At 36.1% G+C, this 22,931-nt stretch overlaps 2 protein-coding genes across 3 annotated transcripts in view; one reads left to right on the top strand and one right to left on the bottom strand.

Moving 5' to 3' along the window:
* LOC123515882 overlaps positions 1–6,760 on the top strand; it is a 64,643-nt gene extending 57,883 nt beyond the window's left edge. Inside the window, exons 11-13 of the mRNA XM_045274766.1 lie at positions 288–436; positions 896–1,143; positions 1,421–6,760. Of these exons, the coding sequence (XP_045130701.1) occupies positions 288–436; positions 896–1,143; positions 1,421–1,631 (608 nt within the window). The 3' untranslated portion in view covers positions 1,632–6,760. The remainder of the gene's footprint in view (positions 1–287; positions 437–895; positions 1,144–1,420) is intronic.
* A 4,018-nt stretch (positions 6,761–10,778) lies between these two features.
* On the bottom strand, positions 10,779–22,918 carry LOC123516271 (general transcription factor IIH subunit 2-like). Of its 2 annotated transcripts, XM_045275529.1 has the most exons (8): positions 22,195–22,918; positions 21,754–21,955; positions 21,351–21,479; positions 21,025–21,198; positions 20,563–20,807; positions 20,077–20,217; positions 12,141–12,249; positions 10,779–11,112 (listed from the first exon to the last, which is right to left on the bottom strand). In XM_045275529.1, exons 1-8 carry the CDS (start codon positions 22,251–22,253, stop codon positions 10,987–10,989), a joined length of 1,185 nt encoding a protein of 394 aa, XP_045131464.1. In that variant the 5' UTR covers positions 22,254–22,918; the 3' UTR covers positions 10,779–10,986. The 2 variants fall into 2 exon arrangements, with proteins under 2 accessions (XP_045131464.1, XP_045131465.1); XM_045275530.1 differs by lacking the exons at positions 10,779–11,112; positions 12,141–12,249 and adding an exon at positions 15,811–16,055 and having other exon boundaries at positions 22,195–22,499.
* Positions 22,919–22,931: the final 13 nt, after the last annotated feature.

Here is a 22,931-nt window from a genome sequence, read left to right as displayed (position 1 = left end):
ACTCTTCCTCCCCACCCTTCTCCTCTCTTCATCTAAGTTATCCATCACCAGCCTTCACTTACAGTATGTACAAATCATAATTGTAAGAAAAAGTATACTGAAATTTTTATAAACTTGAGGTTTTGCTAAGATTAGAAAGAAGTACCTGATTTCTAGGTATAAATAGTTGAATTTTTAATACTTGAACAGCCATTTGGAACTAATTAAGTTCGAGTATTGAGTCTCCATTGTACTACTTTTAATTTTTGATATGTGGTAAGAATGATTACCTTGACCTATACCAGCAGGCGATGGAGCATCAGCTGATGGGGGTGCCGAGTGCTGGATATGTTATGATACAGAGCGCACTGATGCTGGTCCATTGATCCAGCCATGTGACTGTCGTGGAGATGTGGGGGCAGTGCATCATCATTGCCTTCGCAAATGGCTCATGGAGGTAGGTGGTATTTTTTGGAAGCAAGCACTAGATCCTTTTTTGTGACTTTAAGACAAGTTAAATGACTTATGTGATAAACACAATGACAAACACACTTTTGCCCTAAATTAATTTAATTTAAGAAAAGTGTAAACTAAGTGTGGTAGGTCAGTTTTTACAAAAGTTGCAGTGCATGGTCATTAATGTTTATTTTCTTCCATAATTTGATACTGCAAATTTTATCATTGTGAATCATCAACAGATGATGTTAATTTGACAGAACCACTCATAAAAAGATTGACAACTATTTGATCCATAATCATGTCTGTCACATAGAAATCTGCTTGACCTCTTTATGATTTTATTGTGGATTTTCCAAGTCTAAGTTGAATACTGAAACAATAAGAGAACATGAACTTTAATAATAATAATAATAATAAAAAACATTTAGCATTGTACTGAATATAATCCCTGTTGCAGTGTGCAGAGAACTCCTCAGAGAACTTATCCTGCAAAGTGTGTGGGGCAGTGTACCAGCTGGAACGGGGACGTGCCTGGTGGATTGGTCAAGGATTCACCACTCGCCATTGGCTCCAGACTGCTTCCTTGGTCACTGTCATGTGTGGCACCATTGCTGGTGCTTGGACACTAATCCAGATGTATGATGATGCATACATTCGGTCCCTGGCAGCTGGAGCCACTCTGCTCATCATCTATGTCTGCTTAAAGTGAGAAGCACAGGCTTTTCTTTGGAAGTTTTTGAGGATCTTTAAAAATTTTGTAATTAATATTTACAATATCCATCAACAGATTTTTATTTTGCTTTGCCAATGGAAATGTAATATGTACATATAATATGTAAAGCTTGAAAATTTTAAATTTTAACATCTTTCCTTGATATGGGGTAATATATAGTATCAGTTCCTTTGAAACTATTAGCAAGAGCTGGGTTTAAATTTTTCTGAATATAGAAATAAAATACTAAATTCAATTATTAATTTACAGGTTCCTTGGCTTTAACACATTCAGTGCATACCAACGGGCCCGTTACTCAGCAGTGAAGATTTTGGGAAGACACTTTGCCCAGCGTGAAACTTGCCCGCCAGTAGAAACAGGAGTTCCAGCTGCATCTGGCAATGTCTCTACCATCAGCTCTGAGGTCTTAGTGGATATGAATGCCACAGGTGTTCCCAAAATGCCTGAAGCCACCATTTGAAATTCTGACACAAGGCTCTATTGAGAGAGAGAGAGAGAGAGAGAGAGTGAATGCAGGCTGGCTTCTGCTGCTTTGCTCTGTGGAGGAATGCTGGCATTCATGATATCCAAAGAAAAGCACCATAATATAGTTCATAGTTTTCTCATGTACTTTGTAAGATGCTCTTGTTCCTGCCCCATAAGTGGCATTGTAATCAGGAGCATTTGCTGAAGTAAAGTTTGCAGCAACACAAGGGAGTAGCAGCCAGGACCCAAGACTTATGAAACAGATGGTCTTGAGGAGGACAATCAAGGCTGTGGGTCTCTCTCCCTTTAGAGTGGTGATGGTATTGACTGAACTCAATACTTAAAAGTGATCAGTTAGTAAATATTATGGGTTGTGGCATGAATAATATTCATAAGTGACTCAGCTCTGGTGTTACTCCCATCAGATATATTTTCTTGAAATAATTACTGTGTGTATTTTATATACTTGTAGAAAATTATGCATTGATGTTCATCCTTGATGAAAAGATTCATCCAACATTCATTTTCACCTCACTTGTATACAGACATAAAAACATACTTGCTCAATGTAAATGTCACATTTCAGACACACACATCATCATCCATAGTGCAGGATAATAACAAATGAATCACGTATTTTGCATATTCATATCATTTTCATGTTCACTTGAAAATAATTATGGGAAGTATGAATAGTTTGTTATAATTGATTTTTATCCTAAGGAGTCACAGGAATGCTACTTGTTTGCTGCTGCTGCTCTCAGGCCAGTCGGCTACTCTTATACCATCCATATACTGTATTATATGTAATTTTGCGTCACTTATAAAAATATACCTGCTAGGTCATTCCCTGATCTTTACAAAATGCAAATGCTAGGATTTTCATAAGCTTGCAACTTATGTAAGACTGCTTGCATGTCTCAATTGTCATTCAGCATTTGTGAGAGAGCATTAAATGAGTGAATAACCATGGCAGCAGTTGATCACAACAGTAGTAATAAGCTTTTCCATGAATTAATGTGCACGTATCTGTCCATCTATAGGAATACTAATTCCACAGAGCAGGTTAGTATCCATGTGACTGCTATATGTATATACTTTGGAAGATAGCATTCATTTGTGATTATAAGTGTACCAGTGTTTTTTTTTTTTTTTTTTTTTTTACTTGAGAGGGTAGGCATTACTCTAGTCCTCCCTTTAAACCTCTCACCCGACACGTCATCCACCTCAGTTTGAAAAGTGCATGCCAGACAAGGTTTTCATCACATGTGCAACCCAAATAGAAATATTTGAAGAGATTTCTCAGTTAGTTTAGCCAGCTCTGGATGCTTGCAATGTTTGGGACTGGCCAAGAGCTTTATTGTCACTACTTGATAACATGGGATCCATGATGTTAACTCCTGTTTCCTACACCTAACTAATATCCTCCTTTTGCCTAGATTTGGCATAATTATTATGAAATAGTCTTGCCATAGAGATTTACACTGCATCCAGCTTGCCATTTTCAAACTGACAAGTAGGAGAGCAGAGTGCAAATGAGGGATCTTCAGGAAAGACTAGTATAGTCTCTACCCTCCCAAGCATAAAAAAAAGCTGTGATACATAAGAATGTACAGTAAATGTAGGAAGTTAACAGAGATGAGTTTGCACATTTATCTTAACATCCAGAAAGTTTAATATCTAGTTTTAGAGCTGAAAGCATTGAAACAGCAGGTTTCTCAGCAGGAATGGAGATAGGAGGAGGAATGTTTGTTTTCCTTCTTATCCATCTTGGGAGGAAAGAAGTTGCATTCTTCTTCATATTCGAGCAAATATAACCAGGTTTTGCAGGACATTTATAAATAAATATTGTTTATGTAATGCAAACATATAGAGACTGTGGCTCTTTATGGGAAGCTAGCATTAGGTATGACTGCTGGAGACAGGTTGTGATAATGGCTTTAATTTATTATGTATTATCTTAAGTCATGCACACCACTGTTCATATTGTCTTATGGGAAAAAACAACATATAATTTTAAATATAAGTTATCATCTAAGTAATCAAAGCATGTGTGTCCTGTGGTAAGATTTGTGTTGATTGATGGCAAATGAGACTTGTGATTCAAAAGCTTCATAGCTGTGACTTGTATTGCTAGAAATTACTTCAGAACATTAAGAACCAATGAACTGAAACGTGAATAGCATATTTACGGTTATTGACATATATTGCTTTGTAGAACTTTATAATTTATAACATTGAAATGGTAGAAACAAGAAATCTTAGATGATAGAAAATTTAAATATTTCCCCTTAACTACATAGCAATATGGAAATATAGATGAACAATACAAAAATTTGGAGCTTATGGTGCAATATACAAGTGAGATGCAAGGGAAACGTGAGGGGCAGAGATAACTTAGTTGAGGTGTGAAATTGTACAGATATATGGTGTTGGAAATTTATTTTTTTTTTCTTTCTCTTTTTTCCAGTTCTATTCTGCACAATTAAGGTTCAGAAGTTAAAGATTTATCTTTTTGCTGCTATTTAAGGCATTTGAGGGTCAGTCAGCTGAGCATTCTAAACCACAAAATGATGCAATATTAAATGAAGCTGTTATAAATTTGACCACATATTTCATCTACATGCCCAGTGAGTTGTACAGAGATTGAAATCTGAAATCATCTTGTGTGCAGACATGTGTTAATGCTAACTCCAGATAACCACATGTATGTCTACATTTTGACCTTCCAATCATGATCTATAAATGAGGCTGTGCCTCCATTTAATTTTGTGTACTATATTTCAAATTTCTTCAGTATTATAATAGATTAGTACTATTACTCTTGTCATTATGCTTTGAAATGTCTTGTCATTAACACTGAACCCTTTTCCAGTCCTCTGAATATGCCTTATCACCCTGATCATTACTTGATATTTCATATATAAGACCTATGTTAACTCAGACTTACTGTAATCTGTAATCTCTGCCACCCACATGCTGACCCTGTACCTGAGCCTTGTCTGGCCCTGTATGGATCGTATTTTTGTCTCTTATAGAGAAGGAATCATTACTTTTTCTCCATTCATACTGTAGCATTAGGCACATAGTATGTAAATATCCTTTGGGAAAATTTTATATGTTAAAGTGTTCCACAGTAATCCTTTAGTTTGTCAGTTAGACTGGTGTTCTGTTCATTATTGTTTGGTTATATGGTAGGTGGTGCTTTTCTTAATGTACATAACATAATGTGTTGGTTAAATGATTTATGGACAAAAGAGAATGAATGTAATTGGCCAAAACTGATATGGAATCATGTTAGGACTGTGATATGGTTTGTTGTAGGATTTTGTGATATGAAGAGGGCACTTTCATATTTGCTACATTATTTAATTGCCTATTATTTTCATACAATCTGTTAAGAGAGAGGCCCTGTCTGGACACAATTTGTTTTCCTTTATTTGATAAAGCTCCTTGTGATAGAGTAGGTAAGGACAATTAAATTGAAGGGTCAGACTAATCTAGAGATAATTTATGTCTACTATTTATACTGTAAATTGCATTTTTTTTAACTGTACAGGAAATTCAAGAATTATATATATATATATATATATATATATATATATATATATATATATATATATATATATATATATATATATATATATATATATCAGGTACTTCATCTTCCTGCCAAGTAGCATAGAAGAGATTGATGGTTGTGTGTAAATTCCAGTGTACAGCAAGGTTAATTGACAGGATAAAAAAAAAAAAAAAAAAAAAAACAGCAAAATGTGTATTGACTTGTTTAACAGTGAATAGAAGAACCAGAGCAGTCCCCTGTTGAAGCTTGAGGTTGACTTTCAGTAGCTATATAAATTATAATTACTTCACTATCAAGTTAGTCATGTTATTAGAAAGAAAATGTTTTATAAAGGTCTCAGCAATAATACAGACTCATTGGACTGTATAGGTAGTTGTCAGTTATGGTGCAAATGACCACCCCATCCAAATCAAATATTCTTTTTTGTGTTGAAGAGATGAAAACTACTAAAGTATATTTTTGCTTCAGAATTAGTAGTTTAATAGAAATCTTTGTAGACAACGTATCTCCAGGAGTTGTGTGTGATGTCTTGCTAAGTGAGAACTTTGTTCAGTATTCTAGCACATATTAAGCTTGATGATCCCTTTGCTGAGGATGTGCATCTGTTCCTTAACTCATGCAGAACTTGTGATGAATCACACACATTCTTTATGGACTTATAACTGCCAGTAAAGAAATTCACTCCATTTGTATGCAGCCTTTAATAAATATTTATTTCAAAATATATCACCAAACATAATATAAATAGGATACCTTTCTTAACCTCTGCTAGTGTTAATGAGGCAGGAAGAAAGAAATCACAACAGTATTTTATTAAAGTTCTGCTCAGAAAAGGAGCTGAATTCTCACTAGTGGCTATACCTCTGATAACTGGAGCCATGTAGAATTACCCTTAATTCCATGTATTTAGTTTGTAACATCTTGTCATCTGTACCTTTTCAGTCAGACTGGAGAAGAAATATAACTTGATCTTTGAGTGCACCAAGACCTGTGCTGGATATGGGTAAAGCATTCATTTTTTGTGTTATTTCCTCCAGTTGTAACTATTGTCTTATTTTATCTTGATCTTACATGATAAGTATATTAGTAACATCTTTGTATTGTGGAATTTGTTGGTGTTTTGCGTTGGAGAACAAGGTTCTCAGTAATTATATTTGAGCATTCCCAAACCTTATCAACATATTAATGCAAGTAGAAAATAGCCTGATAAATATAAGTTTGTATTTTACATTGCTTTATCAGAAATGTCTGTGCCTCACACACACACACACACACACACACACACACACACACACACACACACACACACACACACACACACACACACACACACACACACACACACACACCTTATATTTTACTGTTTATAACATCTGGTCTGAAAGTGGAGGTAATCTTAGTAGAGGAGTTATGTTAAAGAAGGAAAAAAAAGGCTTGAGTTTGGGAAAGCAGGTTTTATGGATCTTTGAACATACCTTCACTGTTGTCTTATAGTGTATGTAGAGGCTACCACCATCAATAACAATTATTTCAAGACTGTTGGCTCTTTGTATTTTACACATTAATTTAAAGCCTAAAACTATAGTTTTGAAATCTTTATGCACATGCTACATTTCCTTGTGAGTTTAGAACTCTAGAAGAAATGCTGAGTGGGGCAATCAGTGCAACATTTCAAGGATGTATGTGGCAAAACTGTAGTAGATAAGGTACAGTATATAGAATCACATCAAACCAAATGGCATCTTGAGGGGCAACTATAGATAAGTTGGAAATCAGAATAATTTACTTGTATCCTTTATGCTTTATGGGTACCTGGATTCTTAGATGATATTCTTATTATATAGATATTTTCTTACAAAGAAGGGTTGGTCTGTGATAACACTCCTGCAAATGTGTATGTGTGTGGGTGTATTTACCTAGATGTATATTACAGGATTCGAGCAGGGTCATAGTGCCCATATCTATTTTTGTCCAACTTTTCCTTAAATTTATGCACATTTTCTACTGTTACAATCTCTTCACTCAATCTGTTCCAGATGTCCACCATCTTGTGTGGAAAACTTAACTCTTTAATGTTCCTTAAACAGTGACGTTTCATGATCTTAGTGTCCTCTCGTCCATCTATCTCCATCTTCAGTCAGTGATACCAAGTCTTGTCTATTATCTTTTCCATATGGTTTCCTATCTTATACAGGCAATCCCCACTTAACGAAGGGGTTACATTCCTGAAAAAAACTTCGTTAAGCGAACTGATTATAACAAGTTTAACCCCTGACTTGAACTTCCATTGAGAGTAAAGAAAGCGAGAGTGCATCATAGCACAGTGAAAGGTTTAATGAAAGTAAAAATTATGAAGTTAAACATTTAGGCAGTTTAACCCGTAAGAGGTCAGCACTGATTTACATACGAATACTCATCCAGGTCACCAAAAATTCCACTTTCTTTTTTTATTCCATATAACTCAAAATGGGCATAGAAAAGTAAAAATAAGTTAAAAGTTCGAAATTGCCATTTTTTAATGTCCAGTTAGAGCTTTAAATTTACCTCGCTCAGTGATGCTGCCAGACGTACAACTTCTGAATGAGGCTTTTTTAACCGTTTTATCGATATTTTTCTCCTATGAGACATGTGTATAATGGTTACATATTCATAAATTAACCCATGTTTTATGAAATGAAAAATACAAAAAAATATTTGTAAATACTGTAAATATAATGTAAAAAATAATTTGCTCAGTTTACCACAAAATATTGTTTATTATTTTTTCTTTCAGTATCTGAGCTTTTTAGTATTGCAACAGGGTGTGATATTCTTCAAAACAAGGCTCAATGCATAGAGCTACATCACATTCATGACAGTAATACCAAATGTTGCTCCGTTTTTTTGGGGGGGTCACACTAAGGCGACAGGGAGGGGTGGGGGAGGTGGATGACTAACCCATGTCAGAATGGCGGGAAACTGTGCTGATATATGCTAGACACTTCAAAGAACATAAATATTGAAGCTGGAGGGAATTTCAAACACATGGAAACCGAGAAAGGGGCGAACATACTTGTTTGTGATTGACCACAGATAGTAAGCAAAGACTCCACGTACATGTACGTGGTTGACCTCTTACGGGTTAAATTAAATCATTATAATGTAAACTAATGTATGTAGGTATGTAACTTTATAATGTTGATGCTCTTAAATTTATGAAGGGAGGGAAAGTGAAACGGGAAAGACACTAACTGGCACCTGTGGAATGTAAACAAAGGGTGCATCATTGTATCACATACAAAACTTGTGTACCACTTTTCCACAAGGCTTTCCATTGTAGAGTCACAAATTCAGGTGGTTCTTTTAGCTTGCAAGGAAGAAACGGTCTCACCAGCCTTCTTAATAGTCTGTTGACTTGAAAATAGTAGAGACAGTAGATGGAGTCAAGATGGTGGCAAGTAATGCTATTAGTTTTTTCGCCTCTCGTGTCTGTGAATAATATCCAGCTTCACTTCAAGAGTAAGAGACTTCCTGGTCTTCTTAGCAATGCTAGGTGACATTGCAGGGCGTTTTGGTGGTAAGTTGAGCGAGGGAAGACGAGCTGCTGCTGACGCTGTTATTGTTTTGAACGAGGAGTGAGTGGTGTGTGTGTTGTCCACAAGAGGTGTACTGTATTCAAAGGCCTGTCGGCTTGCTTGATACGACTAGCTTTCAAACTTGGAAAAAATTACCTGGATAAAACTTCGTTAAAGTGAGTTTGGTGTTCGTTAAACGAGCAGATGGTAGTAAAATGAAACCTTTGTTGTAGCAAAATTTCGTCGTGTGAACCTTCATTAAGCGGGGGTTGCCTGTATTGTGGATTTCTATAATAATTGGAATCTGGCAACTCTTATTAGCAATGGGATTCACGTGACTTGGCCAACAAGCACAGTCCTGTAGAGGCAACCAGGGGTGACACACACCAGTGCATTGCTCGATGGGAATAGGCTACGTGAGGAGGTTTATGAACATTGCTGTGAGGGTTGGTCTCTGTCTCCCAGATCACTATCAGAATCACTACTGGAGTCCTCACTTTCTTCTGTCTCAATAAAAAAAATCGGTCTTCATTATCACTGTCCTCAATGCCATTACCTAGTAACACTGACATAACATCACTAGGAGTACTGTTTCCTCCCTCCGGGTCACGGGGGTTGCCAGATGTTGCCTCGAAATGGGAAAAGATGACCTATTGTGAGGGAACATATGTCTCAAGGCTTAAGGAGACGAGCGAGAAAAGATGCCAGATACCTCCACTTGCCCCAGAACCAATAGTGAGGGGGAGATTCAAAAGTTTAGCACGGAAAAGTCTTGATTCAGGGAGCGATCCCCGCCTCTCCGCACGCTACGCTACAATCGTCCCGAGACGATCACCGTACTTTAAGGGTTAAGGGCACAAATACTTATTTGAAGTGGAACTGCGAATGTTTGAACAAGTGTATTCCAATCTGCAGTTCAACTGGGGTAGATAAGTCAGTGTGGCTGCAATAGTGTCAGCTGGAGCCAGTGTCCATTGTCTAATGTCCCAGTGTGTGCTGTTGAGTGATTACTTAGTGTTGTTTACAGTAGATGTCATATATTAGATAATTAGAAGACCCAGACACTAAGTAGGGACTTTACATGAATTCTCATGTTTCCATTGTATTGTCATTTTCTTCACTAAAAACTTGGGGATACTTGGTTATTAATGGTACAGGTACGTATATATAATTTTTTTTTAACCCACGTGATATGTTGGGGTCCAGCCCAGAACACATCCCCCCTATTTCCATTATTTCCTATGGGAAAATTATGTCTGCTTAACAAATTTTTGCTCTACGAACAGCTTTGACACCCCCTATCCTGTTCATTAAGCAGAGTATTGCGTATGTCCACCAGTAGGTCGTATCACAGAGATCATAAATTTTTCATGGTATGCCATGTGATCCACTTGTGGGCAAACACTTTGAGCTTGCCAGTTCATTTGGGTGTTTTCCCAGACAAAACTGCTCTTCTCACTTCGCTGACTTGACCAGCACTGACGTGGCGACAATTTATTTGTATCGCAGTGTGGGCAAGTTCGCTGCTCTGGTAATCGCAGGGAACGTGTTAAGTATATAAGGAGGGAAGTAGATCAAGTTTGTAACTGCCAAATTGAGGGATGGATGAAACTTTGGTAACAAATGTGTTCCTCTAAAATCAAATTTCTAGGTATGCTATTGGTAACAAATATATTCCTCCAAAATCAAATTTCTAGGAGTGCTATCTTGAATTTTCAGCAGACCCATATACATACTGATAGTCTTAAGGTATGTCCAGACTGGTATTATGCAAATAACAAAGCTAGATGTGTGTGTAAATGTGTGTGTGTGTGTGTGTGTGAGTGTGTGTGTGTGTGTGAATGTGTGTGTGTGTGTGTGTGTGTGTGTGAGAGAGTGTGTGTGGTGCTTTGTCTGAGCCATCCCTAGTATCTAGATAGATAGATAAATAATTTAAAACATACAAATTATTTCTAACATGATAACACTATTCAGAATAGCCAAAGGTACAAGGAAGCACTCTGTATAGAATCTAATTTCTTTACTTAGTTAAGCCATAGTAACATTACATTAAATACTTTTAATCTGATGCAGGTACTGGTGGAGGGTAATTGGCACAAAACTGTGACAATGTTTAATACTTTTGTAGTACCTATCAGACCATATAGCAAAATATTGCTACAAAATTAGTAACATACAACTTATCAATACATATGGATGATGTAGAGCAAACCTCAGGTGTTAGTGTACTGTGAAATGGTTGGGTTCGAGGCACAGCCCGGACATGAGTGGACTGTTTCATGCAGGAAGATGTCACAGTTAAAACAGAACACTTGCTGGCATGTCCTGCACACATATACCTGATGAAGACAAAAACTGCTATAAAGAAGTATAGATATAATCTGATCTTTACACACTTGCTGGCATGTCCAGCATACATACACCTGATGAAGACAAAAACTGTTATAAAGAAGTATAGCTACCTATAATCTGATCTTTTATACACTTGCTGGCATGTCCTGCACACATACACCTGATGAAGGCAAAAACAGTTATATATATATATATATATATATATATATATATATATATATATATATATATATATATATATATATATATATATATATATATATATATATATATATATATATATATATATATATATATATATATATATATATATATATATATATATAATCTGATCTTTTGTTACTATGTTTATAGAAAGAGTGCCGCAATCATCTGCCATTTCTAGGGTATACTGGGAGCTACAGTACCCATTGGTACAATGATTTCAGTTGTGCATGAGAATATTTTTTATATAAACTCCCAAGATATGACTAAGGGAGAAAAGAAAGAAATTTGCAATACAAACTATAAGTTAAATAGAAAATAATATATAAATGAGTCTTATTTTACACCACCATGTTTGCCTTTCCAATCCCATAACCATCTTGACTTTAGAGGCAATCCACAACAAAAATAAAAATATCAAGAAAAAAGGCCCACTCAGTTACCAGTCTCCTTACAGAGCCGATAGAATTAGACAAAGGACAGGGACAAATGTCTTGAAACCCTTACATTAGAAAGCTGAACAGAATAGCGATGAGAGGAAGAAGAAAGCCTTGTGTAGCGAGGCTGCAGGAGGAGGGAAAACATGCAGTTAACAAGATCAGCAGAGCATTTAGCATGAAAATAGTGATAAAAGATAGCAAGAGGTACAACATTCCAACGGTGAGAAAGCTGAAGTACACTAGATCAAGACTTCAAAACCCAGCCATCACCTTAGGCATGCATCAGTAATGGGTTTCTTCAAAATAATACTATTACCATTCTACCATTGAAAAAAAGTTAAACTTATAAGTTTCAAGAATATATAACTCACATTTTTATCAGCAGCAGTTGCAGTGAATTGCTTTTGACATCCATAGCACTCCTTAGCAGAACTCTCCTCTGCAAGTATCTCATTAAAATGTCTCAGGGGGAATAGGTGCCTAGAAAGATTACATACAAAACATAGTTAATTACATTGATTTCATGGTTTCACACTTTCATTGCATGTCACACATTCTTACCACTGGTGTCCCATATCTGTGTACAGTTTAAATGCTTTAAAACAAACACACACACACACATCAATAAAAGACCTACTAAAAAATCTAAATGACGAAGATAGACAACTTAGAAGAGGAAGTAGAAGAAATCCACAGAATGGGACCATATCAAGAAGGAAAAGTGAGACCAATTAAGATACTACTAAAATCACAAGCAGCAACAGAAGAAATACTATATAGAACAACAAAACTCAGAGAAACAGAAGGTTGCAAAGATATATATATATATATATATATATATATATATATATATATATATATATATATATATATATATATATATATATATATATATATATATATATATATATATATATATATATATATATATATATATATATATATATATATATATATATATATATATATATATATATATATATATATATATATATATATATATATATATATATATATATATATATATATATATATATATATATATAAAGAAAAATAGAAACGAGGAGGAAAGGAAGAGACAACGAACTGGTGGCAGAAGCAAGGAAAAAAAATAATGAAAGGTCAGAGGAGGAGAAGGAGGCATTTTTTTGGAGAATTAAGGAGACAAAATAAGGAAATTGTATGTAAAAGAGAAGGAAGAGAAAAAAAAATGGAGCAAGTTTAACTAAAAATGATAAGAACAAGAGATTAAAAATGATGTATACGAACATAGATGGGGTTTTATCAAGTAAATTAGAATTAAGAGATTACATAAAGAAAGAAGAACCAGATACTGTATGCCTGTTGGAAACAAAGTTAAATGAAGCAATAAAAATAGACATAGATAAAAGGTATAATATATGGAGGAGAGACAAAGTAGGTAAAAGAGGAGGAGGAGTCATGATGATGTTAAGGAAAGAGATGGTGGTAAATGAAGTGGAGTTTGGGGAAGGAAAATCAGAAATACTGTATATTAAGATACATATTAATAAAAAGGAGTTAACAATCAATGGAACATATGTGCCACCAAAAACAAATTCATGGACCATTCAAGAATATAAAGACATGATAGATGACACAATAAGGAGTCTAACGAGAATCATTAAAGAAAGGAGAAAAGTTATATTAGTAGGAGATTTCAACTGTAAGGAGGTGGACTGGGAAAATTATGGAAGTGGTATGGGGGAAGAAGCCTGGGGAGATAGATTCCTGAATCTAATGATAGATAATACGATGGACCAAAGATTCAGAGGAAACGATGAGCCAGCCAGTCTTATCAACTCTTCTCCTCTAACTGACTGTCTTGATTCAAGATTCAGAGGAAACGATGAGCCAGCAAGATTGGACCTAGTTTTTACAAGGTAACTCTAATACCTGTGTCTGTATTTCCACCTGCCTATGACAAATGAACGATGATATAAGATATAAGTGCCCACTGGGAAAGAGTGACCATGTAATATTAGAAATGGATATAGAAGAGGGAAAGGAAGATAGATACGAATCATACAAAAGAGACCGATTAAATTACAGAAAGGCTGATATTGAGAACCTCAAGAATTATTTTAAAAACATTAACTTATTTTTGGAAATATACAAAACAGGAGTCAGGGAATATGTCCCAAAATATAGACCTAAGAAGAAGGAAAGAAAGATTGGTTTAATGCAAGGTGTGCTAGGGCAAAGGAAAAAAGAAATGGAGCATGGAAAAGGTGGGAGAAATAGAAATCCAGAAAATAAGGAAAACTTCAAAACAGCAAGAAATGAATATGCTAAGGTGAGAAAGGAAGAAGAGAGAAACTATGAAAAGGACATTGTCGAAAAATGTAAGGAACAACCAAAATTGTTCTACAGGTTCATAAATGGAAAAATAAAGCAAAAAGAAACAATAGAAAGGTTAAAAGGAGAGAACGGGATGGTGGAAGACCCAAAAAGTATGGCAGAACTGTTAAATAGTAAATTTCAGGAGGTCTTTACTAAGGAATCCAAATTTGAAAGACCACAGGGTAATAGAGAGACTGTCCATATGAAAGAGATTAAAGTAACCAAGCTTGAAATAAAAGAGTTGATGACGGAATTAGATGAAGAGAAGGCAATGGGACCGGATGAAGTCTCAGGCAGAATATTAAAAGAATGTAGAGAAGAACTAGCAAGTCCTATATACATCATAAAATGCTTAATAGAAAATGGAACAGTACCAGTAGAATGGAAAAGCGCTCAGGTGGTTCCCATATATAAGAGCGGAAGGAAGATAGAACCTTTAAATTACAGACTGGTATCACTAACTAGTGTAATATGCAAGATGTAAGAAAGAGAAATAAAGAAACAATGGATCGAGTTTCTTGAAGACAGGAAATTATTATCAAATAGCCAATTTGGTTTTAGAAAAGGCCGGTCGTGTGTAACAAATATATTGAGTTTCTACTCTAGAATAGTTGATAAAGTACATGAGAGAGAAGGATGGATTGACTGTATTCATTTAGATTTAAAAAAGGTGTTTGATAAAGTGCCACATGAAAGATCACTGTGGAAGTTAGAGGGAAAATTACTTGAGGGGGAGAGAAATAAGGACGGTAGTCAAAGATATGAAGTCCAAGTGGAAAGCAGTAGACAGTGGAGTGCCACAGGGGTCAGTATTGGCGCCAATACTTTTTCTCATATATATAAATGACATGCCAGAGAGAGTAAACAGCTACATAAATCTGTTTGCAGACGATGCAAAAACTGTGCAGAGTCATAAAACAAAAAGAGGATTGTGAAATACTGCAGGAAGACTTAAAGAAGATCTGGAAATGGAGTAAAAAATGGGAGATGGAATTCAATGTGGACAAAAGCCATGTCATGGAAATGGGAAAAAGTGAAAGACAACTAGTGGGAATCTATAAGATGGGAGATGGAGTAGAACTAGAAAAAGTAAAAAAGGAAAAGGACTTGGGAGTGACAATGGAAGAAAACAATCAACCAGTAAGCCATATTGATAGAATTTTCAGACACATATAATTTGCTAAGGAATATTGGAGTAGCATTTCACAACATGGACAAAGAAATGATGAAGAAATTGGTAAGTACTATAATAAGACCCAGATTGGAATATGCAGGAGTTATGTGGACCCATAAGGAAATTGGTGAGACTACAAAAAATGGCTACAAGAATAGTTCCAGAATTTAAAGGGATGACATATGAGGAGAGACTAAAAGCTATGGATCTACCAACCCTGGAACAGAGAAGAGAGAGAGGGGATCTGATACAAGTTTATAAATTGATTAAAGGAATGGATCAAGTGGATAATGAGAAACTAATCCCGAGAGAAGAATGTGACATTAGAAGCACAAGATCGCAAAGTAAGAAACTGAGGAAGGGTAGATGTCTGAGAGATGTTAAAAATATAGTTTCCCGCAAAGATGTATTGAGACGTGGAACAGTTTGAGTGAGGAAATGGTGTCAGCAAAGAGTGTGCATAATTTTAAAGAAAAACTGGCTAAGTGTAGATATGGAGACGGGGCCACACGAGCATAAAGCCAAGGTCTTGTAAAACTACAACTAGGTAAATACACACACACACACACACACACACACACACACACACACACACACACACACACACACACACACACCGTCATGGCGGAGTTGTAAACACATCGACGTTCGTGGCGCAATGTTATCTATCCCAGAATTGGAGCCTGGAAGACTTCTGACCAGCCTGGTTGTATATTTTGGGAGGGGAGATATCACTACAGGTGTCCTGTCTCTAAAAGTGAAGGAAAAACAGTGAAACGAGTGGAAAATGGCAACGGGAGTGAGGAAGGGGTCTGGGGATAGTGGTAGCGATACACTGACGGCGAGGAGAGAAATTTACGAGACACCACAAAGTTCAAAGATATTGGGTCAAATGAAACTGGAGCCTTCTCAGGTTTTAGAGAGAGGGATGAAGGAAAATATAATATGAAGGTGGCAACATTAGAAAAGGATGTATTCTTTATAAGGGAAGTGATGGCTAATTTATCGGAGAGGATGAAGAATATGGGGAATGAAAACGCTGACTTAATGGATAAACTCAAGTGTTTTGAGAGTGAAATTAGATAATGTTGAAATAAAACAAAATTGTCTCAAACAAGAAAATGAATCTCTGAAGGAAAAGTGCAACAATTATGAAGACATTATTCAGGAAATTAACCAGAAGGTGCAAGACAACAACAAAAAAATGAGAGGAATTACAGGAAAAATTAAAGGATGAATTGAAAAAGGAAAGTGAGAACCAGAAAATGAGTTTTAATGAAATGGTGAAAAAGCAAATACTCGTACAAGACAGGACAAAAGACCTAGTCAGAGACACAGTTGACAAGAAGAAATGTATTGTAGTATGGGTTTGAAAGAAAAGAAAAATCCAATCTGGTATGTAAGGGAAAAAGAAGAGAAAGAGTTGGCAAGAGACATAATAAACACAATTCAAGATGAAGGACAAAGTCTTGATAGTGAAATAGAAGTGTACAGGATGGGGAGATACAGTGATGGACATGTAAGACCTATGAAAATAAAACTGAGATCACAAGTAGCAGTGGAAGAACTACTTATGAGAACAAGAAAACTAGCTCATTCAGATGTATACAAAGATGTATGGATAAAAAGAGACATGAATTTGGAAGAGAGAGAAAGATTGAAAGAATTGAGAAACAAAGTGAAAGAAAGAAATGAGAAACTTACAGAGACCAAGAAAATAAAGGTTTTTTTTGAAAGCTTGGAACATGAGACTGAGGAAATGGTACATCAAGGAAAGAGAACAAAGAGCAGAGGAGGAAATGAGGGTAAATGTGGAAAATTAAAAGTTGCTTATATATAAACGGACTCATCACAGGGATAAATGAATTGAATGACTTTATTAATGAGGTTGAGCCTGATATAATGGGGATCCCAGAAACAAAACTAAGAGATCAACTGACATTAAACCCCATTGGAAATGGGCTGTACAATATCTATATGAAAAATAGAAAAGCAAAGCAGGGTGGAGGAGTAATGATACTAAGCAAAAAAACCCCTAAAGGTAATGAACATGAATTATGGCAAAAACAATGCAGAAATTATATCAGTTGTAGTTGAGAAAAATTACATGGACAAGAGAGAATTTGTAGTCTGCTATGTACCACCCAAGACAAGGTCTTGGAGTCTAAGAGAATATGAGGAAGTGTTGAAAGACACTGAACACTCACTAATCAAAATATTAGAAAAGAAAAGAAATACTGTAATAATGGGGAACTTCAACTGTAAGGAAGTGCACTGGGAAGATATGACTACAGAGGGAAATGAGGATTCATGTGATTACACGTTACTGGAGTTAACTATGGAATATACAATGACACAATGGATTCAAGAAAACACCAGATTTAGGAATAGTGAAGAGCAATCAAGACTGGATTTATTATTTACAATGGAACCTGAAATTGTGGATGGAGTAGAGTATAAGACACCTTTGGCAAAAAGTCATCATGTACTAATAGTAGCGACCTTCAAGGAAGTGATTAGGAATGAACAGAATGAAAAACATAGAAAAGGAAGATTGACATATAGCAAAACAAATTTTAGAGAACTCAGACTTTTTCCAAAAGACGGACTGGACTAAATTTGACAACCAGGCAGGAGTGGAGGAAAGGTGGATGACATTTAAAGAAATTTATAATGATGGAGTGAATAGATATGTACCGAGACTAAAAATTAAAGACAAATATAAGGAAGAATGGTTTAATAGAAAATGTGAAGAAGCAAGAGATAAAAGGGATAGAATGTGGAAGAAATAGAGAAAAGACAAACGTCCAATGAAGTGGCAAGACTATATCAGAGAAAGGAATAACTATGTTAAAATATGAAAAGAAAAGAAAAACTATGAGTAAAACATAATAGAAAAATGCAAGGATCAGCCAAAGATCTTTTATAAATATATAAACGGAAAGTTAAAAAAACAAACACGAGATAGAGAAACTAGTTTAAGAAAATAATGATTATAGTGATGAATTGGAAATGGCTGAAATAATGAACAGACACTTTCAATAAGTTTTTACAAGAGAAAAAAAAAGCTTTAATTATGAAGAACTAGGAAATAAGTCTCCTGCGATGAGACATCGTTATTTCGGAGCAGGAAATAATGATACAACTAAGAAGTTTAGATGTAAGAAAATCACACGGTCTGGATGGAATTGCAAATTGGATTTTGAAAGAGTGTAGAGAAGAGCTGGCAAATAAGGTATACAATACAATAAAATGTTCTACTGAAAAGGGAAAAGTACCAGAAGACTGGAAAGAAGCCAATATTGTGCCAATATATAAAGGAGGAAATAAGGAGAACCCAACAAATTACAGGCCAGTGTCCCTAACAAGTACAATAGCTAAAATATGTGAATAGGTGATCAAAGAAAGGTGGATTAAACATTTGGAAGAAAAATATATAATTAATGAAAGTCAATTTGGCTTTACAAAACGAAGATCATGCATAACAAACCTTATATGCTTTTACTCTGGAGTCATAGACATAACACAGGAAAGAGATGGATGGATTGACAGTGTATTTTTAGATTTAAAAAAAAAGCATTTGATAAAGTTCCACACGGAAAATTAATAAGAAAACTGGAAGATATAGGGGGAATAAAAGGAAAATTGCTGGAATGGATGAAGGATTTCCTAACTGGAAGAACTATGAGAGTGACAATTAGAGATAAGGAGTCCACCTGGAAGGAAGTTAGAAGTGGGGTTCTGCAAGGTTCTGTGTTGGCCCCAATTATGTTTTGCAATATACATAAATGACATGGACGAAGGAGTAGAAAGCTATATGAGTTTTTTTGCAGATGACGCAAAACTTTTGAAGAAAGTTGGGTCACACGGTGATGGTAGAACTCTACAGCAAGACTTAGATAGACTATGGGAATGGAGTAAAAGATGGGAAATGGAATTCAACATTAAGAAATATAGCATAATGGAATTTGGAAAGAGCAAAAATAGGATAACAAGACAATATAAACTTGGAGAAGAAAAGATTAAGAAGGTGGAAAGTGAAAAGAAGCTAGGAGTTCTCATAACAAAAGAAATGTCTCCTAATAAACATATAAACCTACAACTTACTGAGAAATATTAGAATTGCATTCTCATATATTGATGAAGATATGGTGAAAAAGTTATTGGAATCCTTGATCAGACCACGACTGGAGTATGCAGCAGTAATGTGGTCACCTAACACGAGGAAGAATATCAGGAATATTGAAAGGATACAAAGAGCGGCCACCAAACTGGTCCCAACCTTGTCGGCTCTTACGTATGAAAAGAGACTGGAGAGACTGGAATTACCAACACTGGAGCAGAGAAGAGAATGAGGCAACCTGTTGACCATCTACAGAATAATGAATAATATGGAGCTTCCTGATAGGATCAACCTGCTGAAGAGGGACAGAAGGGACACAAGAGGACATGGACTAAAACTCAGAAAAGACAACTACAGAAGAGACTTCAAGAAAAACAGCTTCCCCCCATAGAATGATAGATATATGGAATGGACTGGACAGAGAGGTAGTGTGTGCAAAGTCTATACATGACTCTAAGAGAAAATTAGACACTGTGAGATACAGAGAGCATAGGCTCCCCTCCCGTAAAAATACAACTAGGTAAATACACACACACACACACACACACACACACACACACACACACACACACACACACACACACCACTCGAACCCTGTACAATACAACTAGGTAAATACACACACACAAAGTATAGGATTATGTGTCACCTGTAAGAGCGAGCAAGATGAGGCGCAGTGACCAACATGAGGCCACACACACGGCACTCAGCTGGCAGGTCACAGTACTTGGCAGTGCACTGTGGACAGTAGTAACCACGAGTATTGAGCGGTGGAAGATCATCCAGGTGGCTGCCAAAACATCATGGGAATGCACAAGTCAGCATCATCCTTACAATCCACTTTCTTGTAATTATTAAGCAAGTATTTAAAAACAACCAGACTGACAGGTGTGAAGATTCATGATGTATTAGATTAGTTACTATCTTCTCTAACAGTGTTATTATTATCTTGTCATCATCCAATCATAATATACAAAGAAGCTCTGAGGAGAAACCTAAAGCTGCCACTAGCTCAATGAATGATCTAAGTACTACAAGCAACATCAGCTTTTCAAAAAGATAATGATGGTTGTAATGAATATATCACACAACAGCATACTGATACCTACACAACACTCCACATTCCACCACTTACCACATGCAGAGGGCAGGCTTGGCATCAGCATTAATCTGATGTGGGAAGCCAACCTTAATGAGGGTGTGGTCCATCTTATTAGAGGCTGGGGGAGGTTCCAGGTGTTCATTAACAAGTTCCTTAAGGTGGAGGTCATTGATGGAAACAGAGAAGGACCCACCAGTGTTTTTAGTGATATCCTTACACACATGGAGTTCTGCAGCCAAGCCCACCACTGACACTCGGATGTTAGCTTCCTGTACTTTCTGAAATGAGGGGGATGAGAGGATAGTAAAAGCCAGTTCATTAAATATATGATGGCCATTACTGAGAGAGAGAGAGAAACCAGCCCCATAGGTTTGTATTCATATGAGATCTATATCATATTATAATGATTTTTCAACAAGATTTAGTAGTAGCTGTAGAAACAAATTTCAGACTTTAATCCATGACACTCAACTCAAGAAATTATGTTGAACCTACTTGTAAGGTGGCAATGATTTCTCCTGGGTCACAGGTTGTCAATGCAGCATAGATAATCAGGATCTCTCTTGAAGTATGAGGAGGAAGATGTCGTAGAGAGGAGAGGGCCACCTCTAATGCATTTTGTAGTGATGGCTCTCCACGGCATGGAACATCTTGTAATTTCTTGATACACTGAGAAGTATGTGGCGATCATCATTTATTATGGAAAAATTGTAGCATTCACACTAAAGTAGTTGTTTTCATGCTGAAGAGTATGAATAAGAAATATTTCAGGCATGCAAATAAGTCATGAAAACCCAAGGAATACCATGAGAGCCATTTACGTCAAGGTGGCGTTGCGGGTTATTGCTGAGATCACTGTTCCTCTTGGCAACCTTATTTTGAGTTGTGATAATACCTAATTGGCTTATTGGGTTCTGGTCATGAAACTCCTTGATGAAATCCTCTAGAATCTGTGAAGAGAGTTAAGTGAGAATCTTTTTACATTCCAGCAAGCTAAGATTAAGAGTTAGAAGAGTGTTTGAGTTTTTATTCAGGATTTTTTTCTGTAAAATATACTAGTAAGAGGATAAGGATGATATGAATGAGGAAGATCTTGAGGTAAAGGAGGAGAATAAAAAATAAAAAGGAGGAGAGTTAAGCAACTGGAAAAAAAAAACACCAAATTAAAATAATAAAACAATAAGAGATCATAAGAGCAATAGTAAAGACAGAGAGAAGCAAAACCTTTAGTGTGCAAATCTGACGTGTGGGTTTGAGGTCTTGCTCCGTCATGGCCTGTGAGTAGTCCAGGATAATGTACACATGCCTCATGATTCCAAGGCGCACACTCGCCTCTCTGTCCAGCAACTTGCGCCGTTTTGTCCGCTGGATTATCTCTGTCACTGACGGCTCCAGGCGGCCAGATTCGTCTTCCTGTATCGTCTCCCTGTAATGGATGATAAAATTCATTATTCTTACAGGCACCTACCACTATGGCTACATAATCAACACACTTAGTACGCTACATAATTTACATGGAAAATATTGCATTATAAGACAAATAAAACCACTATGTTAACATCAAAACTGTAAGTAAAGACAACCCTTCACTAAACACATAAACATTAATTGTAGGAATAAATTTAATCAGCTTAAAGTAATTACAAACATAGAGTGAAGACTTACCATGTTTTCTCGTAGCCGCTCTCCCAACGATATTCCTTTGGATCTTCCTCTTCCTGCATCTCTCCTCTCACCCGACAGAGACTCCTTGGTCCACTCTCCTCACAGTAGGTAACAGTCAATCCTTAGCTCCTGGTGTGAGCTAACTCGTCTGCCTTGCAGGTCTCACTGGCAGAGATACTCTTAGTGCACCGATACTGCGAAGTAACAAGAAGTGAGAAGAGAACACAATACCGGGCGAGGAGAACGGAGAGCGGGAGAGTGGCAGCAGTGTTGGTGATTGTCTTGATCTTGAATGAGTTATCGTCACCCTCACAGTCCACTTCCTTTGTAAAAGCACACACACACACATGCAAAAAATGTCCGTTTGCATACATCTGTTTGAACTTAACCCCTTTATTGTCATATCTGTTCTTTTTTTTATAAGACATAACATTATTTGAATCATGTATATAACACACAATCATGTTTGTTCTCTTTGGCATTTCTTTGGAAATGTGTACAGTACCCTTATCATATCTTTATGTTGATCTTGCTAACAACAAAGACGATCAGCAGGTGAAGACAATTACGTAGTTATCTGAAGGCAATTGCCTATCTAGGTAAGTAGTTATAATTTTTTTTTTTCAGATATCAGTACCTAAAGATGACTATTGATAACAATTGTAAACCCTATTTCTTAATAGCAGTATTTTATTTGCATGTTTTAGGTGATGTATTATCATTAAGTATTTTATCAT

Source organism: Portunus trituberculatus, chromosome 40, assembly GCF_017591435.1.
Source record: "Portunus trituberculatus isolate SZX2019 chromosome 40, ASM1759143v1, whole genome shotgun sequence".
Classification (NCBI taxonomy): domain Eukaryota; kingdom Metazoa; phylum Arthropoda; class Malacostraca; order Decapoda; family Portunidae; genus Portunus; species Portunus trituberculatus.
This window is presented reverse-complemented; position numbering and strand designations above follow the sequence as displayed.

Excerpts from the sequence above, each read along its gene's own strand:
- LOC123516271 (XM_045275529.1), bottom strand. The coding sequence starts at position 22,253 with ATGCAGGAAGAGGAAGATCCAAAGGAATATCGTTGGGAGAGCGGCTAC. Across the intron at positions 21,480-21,753 it reads GTCAGATTTGCACACTAAAG|ATTCTAGAGGATTTCATCAA; the intron begins GTTTTGCTTCTC and ends CTCTCTTCACAG. Across the intron at positions 12,250-20,076 it reads CATCTTGCTCGCTCTTACAG|GCACCTATTCCCCCTGAGAC; the intron begins GTGACACATAAT and ends TAATCTTTCTAG.